Here is a 22,689-nt window from a genome sequence, read left to right as displayed (position 1 = left end):
TGGCAGCTAATCTGTGCCTGGAAATCCCAGCCCTGTAATTATGATGATGAGCTTTGCGAGAGACCATCCGCTTTGGAAAGTAAATTTGAATGGATGAGCCGAGTGCCCCGCTCGGCGGGGTCAGGGCTGCAGCCCGGGCAGGGTTAAATGGAATTACAGGCTGAGGGGAAAAAAAAAAAAAAAAAGGTTGGGAAATCAGCAGAGGGGTCAAACCTGCATTGAAATGTCCCTCCCAGGCGGGGCAGTTTGATCTCGGCTGGATCAGCTGAGTCACGCTTGTGCAGCCTCAGTGTCTGCCCTGCGAGGCTACAAAAAATCAGGATTTCACGGCTCCTTGTGGCTCCTGGAGGCTGCCCTGCCCTGTCCCTGTGCTGGTGACACGGGGATCGGGGAAATGAGGGATGGAGATTACACCCAGCCCGGCTGGAACTCGGTAAGGAGATGTTCCAGGCAGACACGAAACGCGGGGATTGCAAGATGACTTTTCCTGCTTAATTTTTTAATCCCTTCCCAAATCTTGCAGCGTACTTGCTGATGCTCTGGGTGCTTTCATCCCCCCCCTTTCCCTGCTTTGGAGCTTTTCTTGCATTTCCACTGGGAGGCAAGGAAGGAGCCGGGGCTCTGCAGTCCCAGGTGTGACCTCGGGAAAGGTCCCGAACTGGCCCGGGGCAGGTTTTCCTCCGGCACAAGTCTGGTTTGTGTTCTCCCCTGGGAAATAAGGACGGGATCGCCTTTCCTCCTGCCTTTTGTCGAGGCAGAGAACGAGCTGTCTGTTCCTCCAGGGCTCCAAACAAATACATCTCAATATCCCCCTCCAGACCCATCTCCTCCCCCTCCTTTACACACGGGCTGCACACACCGAGCTCATCCTCAAATTAATTTTTTTTAATTATTTATTTAGAAATAATAAAATAAGACATAATATATAAAAATCTGTACAATCCACAATTTGTGCAGTACATTAGGAAGACCTCGATACAAAAAGGCTGCAAACAGGAAAATAGTCATGGACAACTTGTCAGATGCCGAGATTGTTCGTCTTTACAAGAGCTGCAGGCCGAAAAAAAAAAGTCCTTTACAAAATCAGCTTCTGATGGGCTGTGGGGTGGCAGCTATGCAGCACCTTCTACTTCACAATGTGGTGAGCAGCCAGAATTAAAGACATTACAGTACTTCTCGGTTTTACCTTGTAATCCATCGCGAAAAAAAAGAAAACCTAAGAGAACCAATTAAATATCACAACCCTTTGCCTTTTTTCTTTCCGAGGGCTTCCGCTAGCACAGAAGTGTTTCACGGCTGGGAAAGGGTAATTAAAGCCAGCTAATGAGGGAGGATTCCTACCCTGGCCACTTAACCCAGGACAACTCGCACGGAAGAAACTGGAGGGAGGGAAACATCCCCACCAGCCTCTGCTCCTGTCACTGTACACAGAATTATGGGTCAGACAATGTGTCTCATTCAAGTATTTTCAGGGAAGGGCAGAAATAACATATTCCCCCCCAGCCCCTAAGCAAAAGACAGGATAAAAAAGCTTCCGTGCCAGCCCGGGCCAGCCAATTTATCCTGGATAAAGAGGCTGAACCGAGGCCTGGGGGAGGCTCTGGGTAGAGCTCCGTCAGTTTAAAGTTTAAAGCTTAAAGTTTAAAGTTTAAAGTCAGCACGAGCCTGGCCCAGGATCAATGGGAACTGAAGGAAAGCTGTCAGTCACTGTCTAGTCCTTAAAAATATAATTTTTTTAATGATTCCTCCAATTTGCTGCTAAGAAAGCCAGAATTGATGGCAAAAAGGGGAAGGGGACCTCGCAGGGCTCTTCCCAGCAGCTTCCCAGAGCCAGGGCTGAAATATGGGATTCCCCGGGCAAAGACAAAGGGTTGTGAGAGAAAGAACAGGCAGAGATTAGCGATGGATTACACCTCGACACACCCCCCTCGACACGGCTCTGGGAGCTCTGCAAGAAACGCCAGTAACTAGAACGTGTTCTCAAATGAAAAGTCCATGCTTCAAAAATAAATAAAGAGAAGTTCAGAGCATTAGGAATCCTATAAGGCTTGCAAGTAATTTACTAAAAATCGTGCTAACCTGTAGCATCTAGTCCTAGAGAGCCGAGACTGCTGAGCTGAATTGATACTTTTTTTTTTTGTGGCCTTTTCGTTGTCTTCTCCTTGTCCTCCTTTACAGACTTCTATTTACATTTGGCTTTAAATATGAAAATACTTGATAAACTTTATAAAATGTACAATTTTTAAAAATATTTCTGAAAAACCGACTTGAAAAACAAAACAAAACAAACAAACAAGAAGAAGAAGAAGAAAAACAAACCCAAAACTTCTGCACCAGAAATGTTAAAGGGGATTTTTTTTTTTAAACTCTCTGGATTTCTTGTGTGTCAAAGAAATGAGACGAATCCTGCATTTTCCATCCCCCCCTGTCTCTCATCTCTCCCTCAAAATATCTCAAGTATCATTTAGTGGGAGTGCTGTGCACCTGGGGGATGCTGATCTGAGACCAGGTCCCCTCTCTGCTGCTCAGCCTCCCTTTCCCCGTTGTGTTTTTGTGCCCCCTCTGTGTCACTGAATACTCTTTGGTTTCGTTTTCCTCCTTTTGCAAGAGCATCACCATTAGCAGCACTAGCAGCACCCCGTTGTCTCCACCACTGCTGACCCAGAAACTGTGACCAGACCTCCTTTAAATGCCCACCCTTCCCTTCCTTTTCCATCCTCCCGTCCCAGTAACAGCCCTCAGGACGTGCACTTCATCCTCTGCCCTCTCCAGGAGCCAAATCTGTGTTTCCAACATGGAATTCCCCCGGTTTCCAACCCTTTGTGGATAGCATCTTATCAGAAACCAGTTCATTGCAGGCATTTCTCCCAGGCAGGGCTGGCAGAGGCCCTCACAGACATCCACGTGCAGAAGACACCAGACCTAGAACAAGCTGTTTTTTAATGGCATACTGTGATCCAATACTGCAAGAGTCATTGAGATTGCCATCCCCAGAGCCCCCGGGGAGCAGGGGCCAAGCACAGCCTTGCTGTCTCCTCGAGCTTAGAGGCACAGAGAATTTAAAGCCTTCTGGGTGAAGGAGCCAAAACGCCACCAGAGCTCTGCTGAAGGTGACAAAACCCGCCTGGTGACCAGTGATGGGTGAATGTCACCCCTGGCTGGGGGTTTGCCGGGGAGGGAGGCAGGAGGTGAACCTCCCTTTGCAGCCTCATCCTCCCCAAAGAATCCCCCTCTCCACGAGGTGGGAATAATCCACCTTCCTCACAGCCCAGCCCTGCCCTGCCGAAAAGAAGCATTTTGCACATCCCTCCGCCACTCCCAAGTGCTGTGCTGCCGAGGCCCTTTCCTCCTCTTCCTTCCTCCTCAAAAAACTCCTCCCGGGGACTTCTCTGCTGCTTGGCTCACCCGTGGCCAAACTCCAGCAGGCTCTGGGATCAGCCAGAAGCTCCACAGCGTGTCCATGGCACAGTTTCAGGGAAAGCTCCTCTGCTCGGAGCTCAGGAGCTGGGGCAGGCCAGGGAGGACATGCAGGTGATGCTGGTTTGCTTCCCACAACAGCTTTTTTTCCCCTCCAAGAAAAGAGGGATTTTATTCCCCCCACGGAAGAACGGGGGGAAAGAGGAGGAGGCCCAGCCCGCTTTAGATCTGAGCCTTAAGCCTTTAGAATAAGGTGCAAAATAAAGGTCTTAAAAGAAAAGAAAAAAGAAAAAAGAAAAAAAAAAGAAAAAAGTCAAACCCGAAAAAGTGTCTCAGGTTTGAATTTTTTTGTTTTGTTTAAAGCAGCCTGTTCCTTTTTTTTTTCCTTTTTTTTTTTTGTTTTTTTGTTTTTTTGTTTTTAAATAAACTCCACTGTGCAAAACTGTGCATTTTCTTTGGTATCCACTTAGGTAGTTTGAACTTAGTACTTTTTTCTTATGTATACATATCTTTAGTCTCGTTTTTCCTTTAGACAGAGAATTAAATTCTCCCCCCAAAAAAATCATAATTTTGCTGGAGGCTACTGATTGGCCTGATATTACATAATGCCCCTTATGTAATTGGAAAGAGAGAAATTGATTCTAGCTATCAACTACTGGCCTCAAAAGGAGTTTAAACTTTCTGGCAACATTGGCCTCTCTGAACTGATCACGAGCTTTTCAACCCAAAAAGTTCAACACTGACTTTTTTTTTTTCTTTTTAAATTACACAAGAGAAAATAAAAACTACACTGCAACAAAAATAACCATTTGTGTTCATGTAGTTAGCAGCAGCTTTTTAAAAAATAATTATAATAATAATAATAAGGCAGATTCTTGCCTTTGTTATGCCATTAAAAACATTCTTGTTCCCTAGAGAGAAGCATTCTGGAAAAAGTTGAAAAAAAAAATAATAATAACCCAACCAAAGCTTGCCTGCAAGTTCAAGTTTTGTAAAAAAATATATACATAATTTATTCTACAACATATGTGCCTTCTGTTCATACTTAGACGTGTTTAGTGCTTTGTGTTTAGAGTTCATTTCCTGTCGTCCCTCCTTTGAGGACAGCCCTAAAACCAGCCTGGGTTCCTCGGGTCTGCTGCCTTCACACCACTCTTCCACAGTACCGTAGTCTGCAAACTCTTCTGGGCCAACTTCTCAGGTCAACGAGCCCTTGCCCGACGGACACGGTGGGGATTTTGCCTTCCAGCCCCGCGGGAGAGGCAGGGCCCGCCAGTCATATCTCCGACTCCCGCCGCAGCGGCCGCGGCTCCAGGGGCACCCCCGCCTGGTTGTGGTGCTCCATGTCCGGGTGGGTGTCCGTGCTCATGCTCTCGGGCACCCCCGTGTCGATCTCATCCTCCTCCTTGCTGCTGAGGGCCACCTCGTTCTCGTAGCAGAAGGAGTTGGCGTTGGAGAGGATGTACTTCTTCTCCGCTAAGTCCCTGGCACTGCAGATGGGTGTGTTGGGCACTTCGTACGTTTTGTGGAACCTCGAGTAGTCCACCTTGTAGTAGTTCTTCTCCTCGAAGAGCACGGGCTCGTAGCGGTGGCCCCAGAGGATCTCGTTGGCCAGATATGAGCTGCGGCACTGGGTGGTCATGGCTGTGGCCTCCACCATGCCCTCCAAGATGACCACAATCTCAAAGTCGGCATTGTCCATGTCCTGCTTGCTCAGGTCGTACAAAGGGCTGTCCTCGTCGATCTCGTGCACGATTGTAATGGGGGACACCAGGAAGATGCGGTCGATGCCGCTGTCAAAGCCCACGTTGATGTCGATTTGATCCAGGGGGATGTACTCCCCTTCCGACGTGATCCTGGATTTCAGGAGCTGTGCCCGCACGTGAGCCTCCACCAAGTGGCTTTTCCTCAGGTTCCCCACGCGCCACATCAGGCACAGCTTCCCGTCCCTCATGGCCACCACGGCATTGTGGCTGAAGACCAGGGTTTCGTTCCTCTTTTTTGGCTTAGCCATCTTTGCCATGACGGCGCCAATGATGAAGGCATCGATGATGCAGCCCACTATGGACTGGAAAACCACCATGAACACGGCGATGGGACACTCATCGGTGACACACCTGAAGCCGTAGCCGATCGTGGTCTGGGTCTCGATGGAGAACAGGAAGGCTGCGGTGAAGCTGCTCACCTGTGACACGCAAGGCTTGCTGTTCTCCTGGTTCTCCAGATCCCCGTGCAACAGCGCGATCAACCAAAACACACAGCCAAAAAAAAGCCAGGAGAGGATGAAAGTCAGACAGAAGATCACCAGCATCCACCTCCAGCGGATGTCCACGCACGTGGTGAAGATGTCGGCCAGGTAGCGCTGCCCCTTCTCACCCACGTTGATGAACTGGACATTGCAGTGCCCGTCCTTCTTGACGAAGCGGCTCCGGCACTGCTGCCGGGTGTGGACCTTGCCCTTGCCGTTGCCGAAGCCGTTGGCCACGGCCATGGTGGACAGCTTCATGCCGTCCTCCTCCGAAGACACGATGCTGTAGCGGTTGGTCCGCACGCTGCCCATCACTACTGCCGGGGACTGAGGTGCTTCTGCTTTAGAAAACAGTCTGAGTTTCTGCAAAACCCTTTGGAGAAACAGTTTTGAAAGTTCTACAGGAACACACACACGCGGAAAAGCCGGGCGGAGGCCGGAGTCCCCAGGAGCCCTCGGATCAACCAAGGACAGTCTGCTGGCATGCAGGGTGAGCTCAGCAAGCCACCGTCATAGAGAGGGCATGGTCTGCAAGAGAAACAGAAATGGCACTTTAGATCCTGGAGGAAAAGCACGAGGGATCAAGGAAAACGACACCTGTGGACCTGCAGGAAGTTCCCTCTTTCTTAAACGACGTTTTCAGCAACGCTCAGCATTCCCAGCTGTGCAGGGACAGGGGTCACACATGGTTACCGCGAGGAAGGAATTGCCCTTCCCGAAGGAAAGCACTGAAGGGGATCGTGTCACAGCAGCCTGAGAAATATTCACTTTAAAGCTGGGCACGCAAAGGATCGCTCTGCTATTTATAACTGCGATTTCTGCTTATTTTCAAACAAACAATTCCCGTTAACATCCTTCTGTTCAAACACAAATACTGAAGTGGTTTGCAGCGACTTATGATGTGTCTCGTGGGCTGTCTGACCCATGACAAAGCAGGGGGTGAGCAAAGGGGAAGGTGGAGATGGGGAATAAACTTGGGAAGCGCAGATAGCGGTGATTCCATGAAATTAAAGCACATGCAATCGTTTTAATGAAGCCAAAAGAAGGAGTTGTGTATTCTCAGCAAATTTCAAGAAAAAGGGCTGCAGTAGCTTCTCTGTAACTCCACAAACTCACCAGGATCTCTGTAGTTTTCATGCTCGAGTCTGGCCTAAGTTGTACAAAACAATTAAACCTTTTAAACCTCCCAAAAATTAAACCCTTTAAACCTTTTCGCTCCTGCTAAAGGCACCAGTAAAACGTAGCAGAGTCAGCTGAGTGCCTTCCTAACACCTTCAGGAGTGAGCCCCAGCACTTTCCCCTCAGGACCCCCTTCCATCCCCAGCGGGGACGGTCCCCGGGGTCCCATGGGTCTGAAATATCACCAACCAAGACTCAGCAGAAAGGCTACAAACCCTTCTTCCTGAGGGGAAAAGCCACCAAAAACTTGTTTCAGGGAGGTCTGGCTTAGACCCAGGTCTAGCTTTTAACAAGTGCGTCACCCATTAAGTCATGTACTGCATATCAGGAAATGGAATTGAAATACTGCAGAGGAGAAAGGATGCATTAAAGCAACTGCTCCAGCCACACATGGCCCACGGAGGGAATAAAGCTCAGCCCGGCTGGAGAGGAATGTCTGCTGCCCCTTCGGCACGGCACAGGAGCCTCCAGAACCATTTACAGTAGCAGGGGATTAAATAACGGCGCTCTTCCTAAATTAATGTTATCAAAACTCATCTGAGTTTGTCCAAAAGCCAACAAAACTGCAAACCCCTGCCCGGCAGGACCTCTGCTCTTCCTCTGACTGGAGCCTGACAACAGCTGGAGATAAGATGTTATCTCCTTTCCCACCAGCAGCCCCCAAAGCCCTGCTGAGGTGCTCCAAAGACTTGAGCGATTTCAAACAACTCCTCAAGCCCTCCCACATCCTTCAGGCCACAGTTACACAGGCTTGAGCTCAGCAAACACTTGTTAGGAAAAGAGCAGGTGACAAACAGCAACATCATCAGCTTCAGTGCAGGCTGCTTTTCCCTCCAGGATCTCCTCGGGGTTTACTTTCACCTCCTCTTTTCCCCTCGCTCCTGTTTGTTGTGCAAGAATGTGTCCCGAAGCCTCCTTGCCAAGATTAGTCATCTGTGACTTCAGCTCAGACAAGACATTTTGGCAGCTCCTGGCGGGCTCCGCAATGCCCCTTTGAGTGCAGCTCTCAGCACTGAACGCTTCTGGTGGAGCTGACCTCGTACTTACTCTGGACACTTTTTCTTACTTTTACAGCTTGTCTTGCCTCCGCTGTGTAAGGATCCGCTCTTTCTCCCTCTTACACCTTTTTGTTCCCAGAGTTTCTCATTCCCGTCAGGATATTGTGCTCAAAAATACAAAAGAATTCTTTTAACGCTCACTTAAATGATTTGTTTTGGCCAAAACCCCGCTTTTATTAGAAACCTGAACATGGCAGGGAAGTGAAATTACTGTTAATACATCCCACATTAAAACAAAAACAAAACCAAAACAAAAAAGTCCCACCACAACTTCTTGAAAAGCCATTGCACTGCCCTGCAAATCGATCACTTTCACAAACCACATCCTATAATCACAGTCATGTTTGGCTTCCACAGTCAAAGCCTGTTTTGTTCCAAGCTGATGGAAATACACAGCCCAGGAGACAGTTTATCCTGGAGATTGGTTTTTTTCCCTTTTCTTTCCTGGATTTTAGAGGAAAACTTTTGGTGGAGGGAAAGACAAGCTGTAGCATTTGAAGTGTCTGAATAAGCAGCTTCTCCCACCAAAGTCTTGACCTGAGAACACTTGTTTGAATTCCACAAATCCCTGAAATCCTAATGCCAGCGTCGTGTGGCTGCATTTAGAAGTTTGGGACCTGAATTTGTCATATTCCTCCCCTGGAGGACGTGAATTTGTCATATTCTTCCCCTGGAGGACTCTCTCTTCCCTCCTGTCCCTTGCCCAGATCTCTCCTTGCTGGCTGTGCTGTGGGAGTGGAGCTGCACCCCTTTGGTACCCAGGACCCCAAAAACTTTGGGGTGAGCCTGGGGGCAGCTTTTGCAGCCTGCTGAAAGTTCCCAGCACAAAGCTCTGGCACTCTCCAGGGCAGCAGAGCTCTCTGCCTGCTTTTCCAGCACAAACTGCCTCTCTTCCTGCGAGTGCTAGGAGCAGGGTGGGAGGGGTGGGATGGGAGCAGGAGAAGCACAGGGGTCAGCCAGAGGGGCTGATCTCACTCCTGCTGTTGGAAATACAGGTCCTGTGGAATGCCCTGTGCATCCACTGGCTGCCCCAGCACCTGCTCCGTGCTTACCCTGATCCTCACGACCACTTCCACCAGAAGTTCCCAAAAAAACCCCAGGAACAAAGCAAAGTAAAGCTGCTCCTTATTGTGCCAATCCACCTGCTGCTCAAAGGCTGGACAATGCTGCTGCCTCTCCCTCCAGCCCAGTATCAGCTGCTGGTGGCACCAAAAATTCCAGGCTGGTGTGGGAGCAGCCCTGCAATCCTCACTGGGCAAAGGGAGCCAGCCCAGTACCACCCACCCACCCCAGTATCTGCCTGACTGGGCCCAGTGTGGCCAGACACGCACAGAGCTGTACATTCAGTCACCACCAGCTGTGTGATGATGATTATTATCATTATTATCATTAATCCAGGTGGCCTTTCCTCCTGGAAGGGAATACAAGCAACGTAGTTTGGAATTACCAGAAGTGGCAAGGACATGGGATTACTGGGAAGGGATGGGATGGGAGAGCCTGGCTGGCTCTGCTGCGAGGGGATGTTTGGAGGAGGGAGAAAAACGGGGCTGTGCTGCCTCTGCAGCATTTCTGAGCCGGCGTTTGGGGGAATGCCACGATGAGCAGCCCAAACCTTCACTTCGCCCCGAGCATCCCCCTCCAGACCTTGCTCACACCGCAAGGCACGGCAGGAGGGGAATTGATGCCAAGGTTAAAGGTTGAGGGATAACTCTGGAGTGCAGAGGAACAAGGGAGGGATAGAGAGGAGCAGCAGGGAGCGCTTGGAGCGGTTATTCCCCGGCTGACGCCACCGAGCCCTGCGGAGCCAGCCGGGCACATGTTGCCAAGAGAGCACCAGCACCACCTCAGCCAAGCGCCCTCCCCGCTGCCCTCGGAGAGCAGAACAAAGCAGCTCCTCGCCCCGGCCAAGCCTGCTCCCACATTCCTGCTCCCTCGCTGCCGGGCACGGCCACCCCTGTAACCTTTTCTCCTTAAAAGTCATTCCCCAGGGCTCCTCCGCCGCTCCGGGCACGACTCAAGTTACACGGAGTGGCGAGCTGCCTTCGGGAGAAGGATCTGACCTTCAGGGACAGGCGGGGGGGGAGGGAGAAAAAAATTCAAAAAGAGCACATGATGCGGGGAAATGGGTGCGAAGAAATAGGAGAAAGGGAAGGACAAGTGGCGCTCGCATCTGCTGTCCTGCCAAGGAGACGGGCTCGGGTGTATTTGTAGCTGGTGACAAAATAACTCCCGAGCGGAGCAGCCATCACCAGGGGGTGTACGCGGCGCACCGGCTGCGAGGGATGGAAAAGCAAACAAGTGTAAAGGTAAGGCTGAGCCACGGAGACAAGTGCGGGCAGCCTGCGGGGTGGGGACGGAGCTGCGGGGACAGAGCTGCGGGGACAGAGCCGTGGGTCCCCAGCGTCCCCCGCCCCGCTCACCGCCCCCCCAAATCCATCTGCCTTTGCTTATCAGTATTTTTTCCTTTCACTGTCATGAGCTAAGCTGAAACAATACAGCTCTTCGCTGCCTTCCCAGATGCTTTTTTTCTTTTTTTTTTTTTTTTTTTTCCCTGCTTCCCATTATTTTGGCAGGACGCTCGAAAACGTAGAAGCCCTCCCGTTTGCATCGTGCCGATGAATGAAGCTACAGGTTCATTTCACAGCCCTCTGGACCATCCCGGAGCCTCAAACCCGTGCATCCGAGTGCCGAGACTCGCCGCTCCTGCCCTGTCTCCGCGCAGGAGACAACGGGCGAGGAGAAGGCGAAGGGATGGAGCGGTGCGCTTTGTGCCACACGGAGTTGTCATGCGAACTTGCAGCCCTTCCCCAGGATAAAATATCCCGAGGGGGGGAAGAAAAAAAAGCGGGGGGAGCAGCTGGTGCATGGAAAGTTATGAGCACAAACAGATGCTGGAAGCAGATGCTCGGGCGCTCCAGCCATACCTATCGAATTATTTTAGGCGCTGAGAATAGCTCCGTGAGAAACGGCAGGAGCTCGCCCTCCTTCTCCAAGCCGGAGGCGGCGGACGTTTTATCGCGGGCGGGTATCGCGACAGCGCGCGTGCCGCGCATCGATCGCCTCCGCTCCTCGGGGAGGCGGGGAGACACGGGGGGAAGGAGGCGATCCTTACCTGCGGCGGCCGCGAGGGAGGTGCCGGTGCGGAGAAGGGGTAAGATCCGTGGCGAGGCCGTGCCCGGTGCCCGCTCCGCTCGCACTGCGCTCCCGCCCGCCCGCGGCCCCTTTTTGCGGGCGGCCATGGCACCTTTAATACGGCCCCGCCGGACACGCCCCGCGCGCGCCCGCGGCCAATCACGAAACGGGGCGTGGCCCGGTGGGCGGGGCCTCGGAGGGAGCGGGCAGCGAGAGCGGCGGGGCCGGAGCGGAGCAGGGATGGAGCCGGGATGGAACCGGGAATGGAGCGGGGATGGGGCGGGGATGGAGCGGGGATGGAGCGGGGATGGAGCGGGGATGGAGCCGGGAATGGAGCCGGGAATGGAGCGGGGATGGAGCGGGGATGCTCCGGGAATGAAGCGGGAACGCTCCAGGAACGCTCCGGGAACGGAGCGGGGATGAAGCGGGAAAGGAGCGGGGATGGAGCGGGGATGCTCCGGAGCGGCGCACGGAGCCCGGGTTCCCGCTGCCGGGGAGGGGCCCGGGAGAAGGCGCTGGGTCCCCCGGTCCCCGCTGCGGAGCCTCCTCATGTTGCCGGTGCGGAGGATCCCGGGAGAAGACGCCGGGTCCCTGGATCCCGGGATGCCCCGTGCAGAGGGTCCCCGGTGCGGAGGGTCCCCGAGTTCTCGGTGCGGAAAGTCCCTGGGTCTCCCTACAGAGGATCCCGGGAGAAGGCACCGGGTCCCCGGGTCCCCTCTGCGGAGGGTCCCGGGAGAAGTCGCCAGGTGCCCGGGTCCGCGGTGCAGAGGATCCCCGGGTGCCCGCTGCAGACGGTGCCAGGAGAAGGCACCGGGTCCCTGTTGCGGAGGGTCCCCGGCTCCTCGGGGACTCGGTGCCGAGGGTCCCGGGACAAGGAGCCGAGTCCCTGGATCCCCGTGCGGAGGGTCCCCAGGAGAAGACGCCGGGATCCCCGATGCAGAGGGAGCCAGGAGAAGGCGCCAGCTCCGCGGGTTCCCGGTGCGGAGACTCCCGGGAGAAGCCGCGGTGCGGAACGGGGCCGGCCGCGCTCTCTGGGCTCTGCGGGGCGGCAGCGCCGGTGCGGTTTCGTTCCCCGGCTCCGGGACGCTCCGGCTGAGCCCGCGGGCACCCGGCACCTGCCGCCGGCATCCCCTCACCCTCCCTCGGCAGCGATAAAAGCTTTTGCGGGACTTCACCGGGAGTTTGGGATGGTCCCGGGTGCGAGCTGGCTGCCCGCTCGCTCCCAAATTTTGGGCTGATGTCCGAGGCCCAGGGCAGTGAGAAAAACTACAGGAGACAGAAAAGTTTCTTTCCTTTTGTTCCTTTCTTTATTTCAGTGAAGGGAAATGCTAATGTGCAGGGTGTCCCATCCCAAACTCCCGAGCCTAGCAGGCACGAGAAGCCAGGCAAACACAACACCGCCCCTAAAACCGAGAATCCTTCTCTTTAACTAAGTGAAACATCCCTTTCCAAAACAAGAGCTTTGATCCCCGCTCTAAGATCTTTTGGAGCAAGGCTGGAAGCGAGGGAAAGACGAGCCTGGCTGCAGTGCGTGGGATCCACAGCTTTGTTCCCTGAGTCACCTGTGGCAGCTCGGTCAGGCTGGCCAGGGTTGAAATATGCAGAAATCCACATGGTTTTTTAACAGCTTGTCCTCCCTACAGTGGACGTAGCCTAAGACAAAGAAAATTAGGATGAAATGCCTGGCCGGGAGCCTCGCAGGAACAAAAACAGCCTTGTAAGCACAGGCTGAAGTTTGCCAAGCTCCGGCTCCACTGGGCAGTGCAGGGGTGTTGGGTTCCAGGGCAGGTGTCCGCAGCAGGACACTGTCCCTGCCCTCGGGAAGGGACAACAGCTGAGATCCACGGGGGAGCCCGTGGTGTGCTGGAAAAACAAGGTGACTGCTGAATGCAGGGGGAGCAGAGCACCCCAGGCTTCAGGAATTGCCACAAACACCTTGAATTGCACCCAGCACTGCCACGGCAGCCCCTGGAACACCCAAAAATGAGCGCTGGGGATGCTCCCGGGAAAGGCAGCAGGAATCAGCAGCAGGGCAGCCTGGAGCTGCTGAGGGACAGACAGACTGCTCCAGGCGGCTCGGCCTCCAGAGAGCTTCTTACAATGTCCAGAGCAGGCTGTAAATATGATTCCTTACTTTCCACAGCAATGCCAGTGCCTGCAGTCACTCCTCGTTGCTTAAACTCTCCTCATCCTCCTCCTCATTTCTTTGCTAAGTTTCCAAGTCTGCCATGAGTTGTCTTTAAACACTCGGTGGAAAAGCTTTGCCCAAACGCTCCCTCCCGGCACAGAGGCTCCAGAAACAGCCTCCCCGTGCTGCTGCTGCTCCATCCCACCAACTGCCCTGCCTGGCACCAGCGGTGTTTGCTGAGTTCCCCGGATCCCCAGTGAGGAAGTGCCGCATTGTTGCAGCAATAAACACAACGGCCGAGGGCAGTCGGTTCACAAGCGCCACGTTTGCGGCGTGCAGGAGGCGCAGAATTTACGTGGTGGGGAGGGGGAAGCAGAGACAAGTGCTTCTGTTGGTTGGGCAATCTGGGCGAGTTGGGCAATCACGCTGTGTGTGTGCTGTTCTTGGGTGGTTCTCTTCGTTTGCAAGGGGAAGAGAAGTCCCAAACTGAAGTCCCAAACTGAAGTCCCAAACTTACAGATCTGGGGAGCAAAATCTATAATGGGGGATGGCTGCAATTAGTTTATCCATTTAGTGAGAGGAAGAGAATTAAATCCGCAGGATTTGAAAAGCACAGTTCGGGTACCTGTATCAGAGAAAAAATATCCCTCGTGTTTCTCTTTGTGCACCTCCCGTGAGCTGCTAAAATCGCAACGATTTGAGGCACCTTGAAGCATTTGCCCATCTACGTCTCAGTGAAATGAAGAGCTGTGATCCACTCCTGCAAAGAGATGCTCTGCTGAGGGGTGGGTGCAGCAATTCCCTGTGCAAAACCTCCAAGATTTTCCAGACTGCAGCCCGGCTTTGGAGCCTCTTACTCAGCCTTTACTCATGCGAGGCGGCTGATAAAAAATGCAGCCCTACTACAGATTTATCTGCTCGGATGAGTAAGGCTTACTCAGCCATTCAGCACTTCACACGAGGCAGGGGAGAGCAGATACATCACCGGTGTTTCTTTCACAGCTTTCCCAAAGTCGGGGCAGCTGTGCCCAGAAAGCTTTCCTTCGAATGAAATATCGATTCTGAACCCATTGCACGGATAATGAAAACCATAACGGAGCCGCCTGCGTGGGCTCCAGCGAGAGGAGCCCTTCCAAACTTCCAAACAGGGAAGCTGAAGTTACAAGAAAAAAGTTTCTAAAAAACCCTTTCCTGTTGCAACAAGCCAGGACAAAGAGGGTGAGACAGCTGAAAACTTAACCCTCAGTGCCGAGCGAGGGGCTCATTTTCCTTCTCTCCCTGAATGGTTTTCCAACCTGACGTGGCCTTGCCTCGGAAATCTCTCACTGAGATACTAGAAAAGTGACCTGAAATGGTCGTGGGCTGAGAGGTTTTCAAGGCAAAACCCTTTATCTGCAGGAAAAAAATGGTACCGAGGCAGAGGAAGGGCTCTGGGGAGGAAGAACATTCGATAATTTCTCTCCCCTTTTTCTGTCACAGTTGTCCCCTCAGTTGTCACCACAGCCACCCTTGTCCCTCAGCTTGCAGATTCCCCCTGGAGGGAAATTTGGGAGTTATGTTGCAGGCCCAGGCCTTGGATCAGAGGCTTCAGCCCCCGTCTCACTCCACAGGAGACGTTATTAAATTGCTTTTTCTGTCTTGGCGCTGAAAGGACCTAATTATCAGATTGCATTAGTCCTCATCTCTTCAAGTGGCCAAATCTGCTTTGGTTCTCAAGGATTTTATTGCCAGCTGAAAATGGCTTAATTGTATCGTACTTGCAAAGAAAACACGGGCTGGGGGAATCAAAGCTTTCCACAAGAGGAGAAGAAATGCCATAAATAACACGCTGGGCTTTTTCGTTTTTTTAGGTCTCGCCACTTCCATGCATGTAAACTGGCATGAGTTTGCCTTTCTTCCCTGACCATGAAGTCAACTGGAAAAAATTCCTCAGGAAAAGGTGGTTTCCCCATTCCCAGTAACCCCCTGGGGTTTAGGCATTAACTGGATCTTTAACAGCTCTGGGATCTCCAAGGGAAAATTATCCCACGTTGGTGACAGAGGGAATGGGGAGACCCAATGAAAACTCCACAGAGAGAAGCTTGCGTGTTTGATGAGACTTGGGAGAGCAAAGAAATAGATTTGCAAGCAAGTGGGAGCTACAGACGTGCGGTTCTGCTTGATAAAAATGGGTTTGTCCATGGGAGGGATGAAATTGGACAGAGGAAATTGAATTTGGGCTTTATGTACCTGAGAAGAGTGGAACTCACACTCCCCAACCACAGTTGTTTTCTTAACTGTGTATTTTGCTTCCCAACTCTTCATTTAAGATTTCAGGCTGCCTTAGTTAGGCTTACCCTAAAGGCAAATCACCAGCCAGTCACTGTATTTTGGAAAAAAAATAAATATATTTTCAGTCCTTGCTGCTGCAGGATGTGGATGTGGGGGGGCAAGGTGAAGAAATCTTGAAATACTAAATTCCAAACAGAAATCCACTTCTAGCAGGAGCTGTATCTGACTCCCAATCCAACAGCAAACCACAAATTCTGCCAAGGAAAGCTCCTTCCCGAAGCTCTATTCCATGTGGCTTGGTGCTCACCGAATTAAGGCGCCGAATTTAAAGCCTCTCTAGTTCCCAGCTGAACTTTCAGACCCAATAAAATGTGGTGTTGGGACAGAGGGAGCTCTGAGCTCTCCGTGCAGGGTCAAAGGCCTTCAAACGATCAGGAAATGTTCCTCTGATATTTAACCTACACCTGGCACATTCCATGTTTTCTCCAAGCAGGCAGGTCCAGCACCACTCAGGGACCAGGACTGTGGAAAATCTCCCAGAAGTGCAGTAAATGGAAAGGACATCTGGCATTGTTTGTGACACAGCGATATTCCATATTCCTCCTTCTCAAGCCACCAGCCAGCTTGGGGCACTTGGTGCTCAAAGACAGCAGTGGGGAGGAGTTCTCAGATTAATGGGAAGGAGTCTTCAGATTAACGAGGAAGAATTTTCAGATTAACAGGGAAGAATTTTCAAATTAATGGAAAGGAATTTTCAGATTAATGGGAAAGAATTTTCAAATTAACGGGAAAGAATTTTCAGATCAATGAGGAAGAATTAGTGTGAGTGATCAAAGTGACCATACAACGACGTATTCCTAAAGCTAACATATTCCTATTAATCTCCCAGGTATCTGCTGATCTCTCCCACAGCTGCCATTCTTTGGATATCTCCAGGGAAAGGGAGTTAATAAAACTTGCCAGAGCAGTGAGAACATGCCCGTGGAGCTGCCATGGGGATGTTGACAATTCCTGGAAGGAAAAGGGTTAAGTGCCAGCAGCTCACACACACACACAAGTGTGGGACTGCACTTTCATTCCCTCCCTCACAGCTCCAGCTGTTCAGTGCCAGCTTTTCCAAAACTGGGATGGGCTCCTGCTCAGCTGAGCATGGCAGGGTGAGGAGATCTCGGTTTGAAAACCTCTGGCTGTGGATCTTGTCCCCAAGCAGAAGGCTCTCAAGGACATCCGTGGGTTTTTTAGTGGTTCCCTGCTGTGGGCAGGCATAGGATCAGAGTGATAAAATTCCAGAATTTGGGTTGGAAGGGACCTGAAACTCCATCCCAACCCCTGCCATGGGCAGGGACACCTTCCACTGTCCCAGGCTGCTCCAAGCCCCAGTGTCCAACCTGGCCTGGGACACTTCCAGGGATCCAGGGGCAGCCACAACTTTTCTGGAATTCTCTGGGAATTCCATCCCAGCCCCTCCCCACCCTCACAGGGAAGGATTTTTTTTCCCATTTTCCCATCCAGCTCTGCCCTGTCTCAGTTTTATTCCATTGCCCTTGCTCTGTCCCTCCATCCCTTGCCCAAAGTCTCTCTCCATCTTTCCTGTAGCTCCTTCAGGCCTTCCAAGGCCACCACGAGGTCACCATGAAGCTTCACCTCTCCAGGCTGGACAATCCCAACTCTCCCATCTTTTCCAACCCCAATTATTCTCTTTCAGGAGAAAAGCCAGAGAGGATCGGGATTGTTCAGCCAAGCCACCTGCTCGCTCCAAAGCCCTCGTGGTGCTCAGACAACTTTCCAGCTTCCCCTGCAGAGCCCAGCAGGCTCAGAGAGAGGGGCTGGGCTGTTTTTCTAATTACACCAAGCAAGGATGAAAGCAGAGACCTGCCAGTGCCACCACGGGCAGAGACGTGGAAAACTTCCAATGGGAAAAGGGAGTGGCGAGAAGGAACAAGAGCTCGATTGCAGCAGAAAGAGCTGGAAACTTTCTGTCTTTTCTGAGCAAAACCATTGCAGATCACCTGCCTTTCCTGCATCTCTCTGCTGACCCGTTTGTGTTCACACCTGGGGCAGCTTCACGTCCCCAGGGCAGGTTTGGTGGTGCCTGAGAGGGAGCTGCTGTGGGGTGTGTGGGCACAGGATGGATCCTGCCCCCAGCAGTGCCCAGGGAGCCTCTGGCAAATCCCGCATGGTTCTGCTGCATTTCTGCTGCCTAGCATTTAATTTATTACCTATCAGGGGATCCACTCCAGTGAAAACTGCACTTATAAACCTGAGAGCATCTGATTTCTGCTAACGCCACGTAAATGACTGTTCCCTTCTCTTTCTCACACTTTTTATCCCAGTAGATTAGCTGAGATCAAATGCCCTCAGTGTTTCCTATCACTTTGTACCAGAGCCTCAGAATCCGCCTGGAGTCTGTGGCCACAACATAAATGACAATATCAGAGTTTATTTTCTCCACTGGAAAGCAAATAAACTGTGCTAAAAACAGAGGGTTAGATCACTGGCCATTGTGGAAGGAAAACCACGGCAGAAAACAAGCCGGAGTTTCCTGAGGAGGCAGCACTGGGGTTTGTACATCCAGTGGGAACTTCCACCCCCATGGCAGAGCAGGAGACCCTCCCTGAGAGGGGACGGGGCAGGTTTGGGTGTGTTTGTGCTGCATCCTGCCCATCAGCAACGACTGGATTTCTCCACCAGCTGCACCAGGGATGGAGATGCTGGAGCTGGTGGGGAGCAGTCACAGCTTTTTTGGGGTGGGAGCCTCTAGCCCTTCCCGAGGTTTCAGAGCATCTTTTGCCCCCTTTTCCTGCCCTTCCCTGCTCGGGAAGCTGAGGAGATCCTGGCCAAGACACCCAGAGCTGCTCCCTGGCACAGGTGGAGCTCAACCCTTCCCAGAACTCCTGCAGGGCCAGGAAAGGGGAGCACAAATTAAATCAGCTGGCACCTCCCGGAATGTCCCTCCAAAGTAAAACTGACCAGATGAGTACAACCAAACCCAGCTCAGAAGTGTTGCTGAAACTTCCTGAGATTGTTTTGGGCTGATTACTTGGAGCAGCCCTCCAAGGCCCACCCGTTAAAACACCTCTGCCACTTGAAAAATCTGTCGTCAGAGGGGAAATTCTCCTCAGCAAGTGAACGCCACGGCTTCCTTTCCCCTGCTATCACCATCTTGAGACGTTTATTTACTTTTCTGGTGCCATTTTGTGCCTCCAGGCCCAGGGGAAGGATTCCCCACCCAGCCCTGGGCATCCTGTGCTGGAATCTGGGCCAAACTGAATGTCCTGTGCTCTGGTCCAGGTGCCAGGAGGGGAAGGATGGTGGCAGGAGGAGCCTCTCCCCTGGTTTGCACTGGGAAAGGCTGTGCCTCATGAGCCATGAGTTTCTTTGTAATCTCCCTAATTCTTCAGGAGTTGGCTTTGATCCCCTGGTATTATTTGAGCTGATGCCCAAACCCTCTTAAAGAACCTTGTGACAGGGACTGGAGGGGGAAAGGTTGTGCTTTTTCCCATCAGATGTTGAGCAATCAGCCTGGAAAGCTGATGAATGTCAGAGCTGGTGACAGTGAGAGCTGGTGGCATCGTGGTGCTGTGGTGGTATCACAGATCCCAGGATTCCTATGGTTCCTCAGGGCTGGAATTGCTCCCCACAGGCGGGGTGGGAGCTGCAGGAGCATCCTGGGTCCCTTCCCTGATCACTTCCCTGAATCCTTTTCCTGGATCCCTCCTCTGGATCCCTTCCCCAGATGCTTTCCCTGGTTCCCTTCCCTGGTTCCCTTCCCTGAATCCTTTCCCTGGATCCCTCCTCTGGATCCCTCCCCTGGATCTCTCCCCTGGATCCCTCCCCTGGATCCCTCCCCTGGATCCCTCCCTGCCTGCCCTCTGGGCTGGCATCCAATATTTTGGGCAGGTGTCCAGAGTCCCACCGTGGGTCTGTGGCTCCAAAGAAGCCAAGGCTGTTCCAAGGAGTTCCCATCCCTCCTCAGAGGCCTCGGAGCACAAACCTCTCCTCAGAGCTGTGCTCTGGTAGATATTTCACTTTAATCCCAGCACTTTTGGGGGGGCCAAATGCCTCCTGAGGTCACCTGTGACAGGCAGAGGGGACACCCGGCAGCCAGGCTGGGACTGTCTTGATGCGACAAAGGGCAGGGATCACGTGTGGGGACAATCAGAGGCACAGGAGACAAAGAGAGAAACAGAATGAGCAGGGGATGGTCACGGTGACAGTACTGGAAGGTGCTCGTGCTCTCTGCCACCAAAGGTGACATAAAAAATCCTGTGCAGAACAGCCTGGAGCAGGCAACAACGGGCTGCTTTTGTTCCTCTCGCTTGGTGGGGTGACTCCAGAGCTCAGGACCAAGTGCCAGCAATGCCCATCAATTCTGGCTCTTTTTGTTAAAAAAAAAAACCCCACACACAAAACCCCACTAATCCATCCTGCAGCTTTCCAGAAGTCCCAGTTCCCCCAGCAGCTCAGCTTTCCTTCACCCCCACCTGTGCTGCTGATGCCAGGGCTCCAGGGGAGGCAGGATGGGTGCACAGGGCAGGATTTCACACTGCAGGCTGCACAGAGCTCTTTGCGTTATTCACACTCCTCAAGCCCTGGCAAATTGCTTCTCCTCTGACTGTACTCCGGCGTAATTTTTTCAAGCTGAAGAAGTGTCTGTTCTGAATCTTCATCTGAAATGGCAAATTGACTTTGAATCTTTTTGGAAGGCCCAGAAAGGAGTGAAAGGGTTCCAAGCATCTTTGTGCTGTTGTGGTGCCTGGAAGTGGCTCCTCTCACAGGGGAGCAAAGAGAAGAAGCAGATCTGGGTGAGTAATTTAATCCGCATCAGGTAATTCACTGCGAGGCAACACCTCAGCCCGGGATGATTTGGTTCCCAGCACAAAACATCCCTGACCCGGCTCTCCTCTGCCCTCAGCTGTGCTTCAGACAGCTCAGGGAAGGAGAAGGCTCCCCCAGGAGCAAATCCTCCAGTCAAAGCCGTGACTTCCTTTGCTCAAATAAGGCCCAGAGGGCTGGGGCAGGGCCTGGATCCTCCCTTGATGTGGGGAGGCTGTTCCAGGGCTTTCAGCATCTCAGGTGAAATTAGCACAGCACTGATTACCCCGGACCAAACACATAGCTGGGGAAAGTGCAGCTATTCCAGAGGGGCGAAACTGGAGCTGGAATTGGCAGGGACCATCCCCTTTTATCAGTGGGAGGACAGGGATGGGAGCTGCTTCAGCCCCATTTGTGCAGATCTATTCATACGTGACACCTCCCTGCCGGAGCTGCTCTCCCCAAATCCTGAGCATTGCTGTCACCGGAGCTTTTCTAAACCATTCTCCCACATTTTTGGTCCGTAGCAAAGAATTCTGTGGATTTAGGACTTCTGTACCAGCAGGGTTTGGTGCTGTGTGGGATTCTAACGAACCACACCTGACTGCTTCACCTGGGACTTCTCCAAAAAGGAGGATAAAACGTGAAGAAAGACAAAAAACCACCTTCCAACAGAGTGGTTGCTGGTGGGAAAAGGCACCGCTGGAGAGAAGTTTAATCAGTGCAGTGACGAATTGCCATAAAACGCTTCCCAAATTTCATTTCCCACTTCACATCCCACCACAGCTCTCTCTGGAAAGCCTCCCGTGGAATTGGTGGGGTCACATTTACTTCCCATGAGTAAGGGCAGGGGAGGTTTCCCCTCGGAGACACTCCCTGGGCCCTTTCTGATCTTCCACTCGGAGATCTGAAAGCTTTGATGTACAATTCCAATTGTTCCTGCCCCGCTCAGAGCGTGGCTACCCCAGCGAGGCCAAAATCCCTGCTGGAGACACCCAACAGAGCTGTTGCACCGAGCCCCAGCGCAGAGCAGGGACTGGGGCAGCCCCCTCCCCGCTGCTGCTGCTGCTGCTCTGCCCCGCGGTCACCCAGAGGCCACCCGCTCCTTTTGGCACCTGGGCCAAGCAGGGATCGTGACAGCCCAAAAATAGTCCCCTCCCCTGTCAGGCAGGGCTGGGAGACACCCTGTGATCAAAGATGAGGAGCGAATTCACTGCCCAGTAGTCGCAGCAGAGCAGCTGCCTGACACTTGTGGAGCTTCCTAGAGCCCGCGGAGAGGATGTGAAGGAGGAGGATGACATGGAGGGCTCAGCAGATGTTCCATTGGAGCTGCTCCCGTGCGTGAGAGAACGCACGGAGCCGCTCGACGGAAAATGTGCATCCAGAAGTGGACATGGCACTGGAGAATGAGATAATTATTAAGGCATTTCTATTCTGGAGCTTTTCTGCGCGGAGTTTTTTTTTTACGCAATAATAAACGTTCGGGTTGCCTCTCTACACGCACACACGTTCCCTGGCCCAAACAAACAGGCGGCTCTCGGTCACTGATACGTCCCCAAGTCTGTCCCTTTGGCCACAAATAGCTCATTGCCCTATTTGAAAGGTTCCTGGTGGAGGGCAGCCAGGTTTGCCCGGCTATATTTACCTAAGCTGGCAAATCGGGCCGCCTCCCTCCCGGCCCTGCTGCTAAATATACAGGGGAACGATACAAAATAAACCAGCAAACACCGCATCAGCTCGATAACAAAACGAGTCCTGACGCTGCCGAATCCGAGACCTGCGCCCAGATTTCCTGGGGGCGGTCAGGAAATACTGGGAATATTGGGAATTCACCGGCAACAGGTTGTCTGGTTATAACCCCGCTTGTTCGGGGTGACATCTGGGGACGGGTCCCGTCCCGGGCGGTGCAGAGCGGCCCCCGAGGGGCTGCTGGAGCCGGGCGCAGGCGGCGGGGCCCGAGCGCGGCGCGTCCTCGGCGCCGCTGTCGCCGCTGTCGCCGCTGTCGCCGCAGATGCTCCGGGGACCGCTCGGAGCCCGCCGCAGCTCCGGGAGCTGCCGCCAGGTGGCGGCCGAGGGACCGGGATCGGGATCGGGATCGGGATCGGGATCGGGATCGGGATCGGGATCGGGATCGGGATCGGGATCGGGATCGGGATCAGATCAGGGATGGGGATCGGGATGGGGATCGGGATCAGGACAGGGATGGGGATGGGGACCGGGATGGGGACCAGGATCGGGATCAGATTGATTGGGATGGGGATTGGGACAGGGATGGGGATCATATTGATTGGGATCAGGATCGGATTGATGAGGATCAGGTTAGGGACAGGGATGGGGATCGGGATTGGAAACAGGATCGGGATTGATCGGGATCGGGATCGGGATCGGGATGGGGACTGGATTAACTGGGATGGGGATTGGGGATCAGGATCGGGATCAGA

The 22,689-nt window shown here is 52.8% G+C and overlaps 1 protein-coding gene across 1 annotated transcript; it reads right to left on the bottom strand.

Annotated features, from left to right (window-relative positions):
- Positions 1–864: 864 nt before the first annotated feature.
- On the bottom strand, positions 865–11,147 carry KCNJ2 (potassium inwardly rectifying channel subfamily J member 2). Its single transcript, XM_066200398.1, has 2 exons — positions 11,015–11,147; positions 865–6,193 (listed from the first exon to the last, which is right to left on the bottom strand). The coding sequence occupies exon 2, from the start codon at positions 5,975–5,977 to the stop codon at positions 4,694–4,696; it is 1,284 nt and encodes a 427-aa protein (XP_066056495.1). The 5' UTR covers positions 5,978–6,193; positions 11,015–11,147; the 3' UTR covers positions 865–4,693.
- Between the last annotated feature and the right edge of the window lie 11,542 nt (positions 11,148–22,689).

Source organism: Chamaea fasciata, unplaced genomic scaffold (assembly GCF_029207755.1).
Source record: "Chamaea fasciata isolate MVZ Bird 193981 ecotype frontalis unplaced genomic scaffold, bChaFas1.0.hap1 SCAF_19, whole genome shotgun sequence".
Classification (NCBI taxonomy): Eukaryota; Metazoa; Chordata; class Aves; order Passeriformes; family Sylviidae; genus Chamaea; species Chamaea fasciata.
Note: the sequence above shows the minus strand (reverse complement) of the source record. Positions and strands in the feature narration are given on the sequence as shown.

Excerpts from the sequence above, each read along its gene's own strand:
- KCNJ2 (XM_066200398.1), bottom strand. The coding sequence starts at position 5,977 with ATGGGCAGCGTGCGGACCAACCGCTACAGCATCGTGTCTTCGGAGGAG.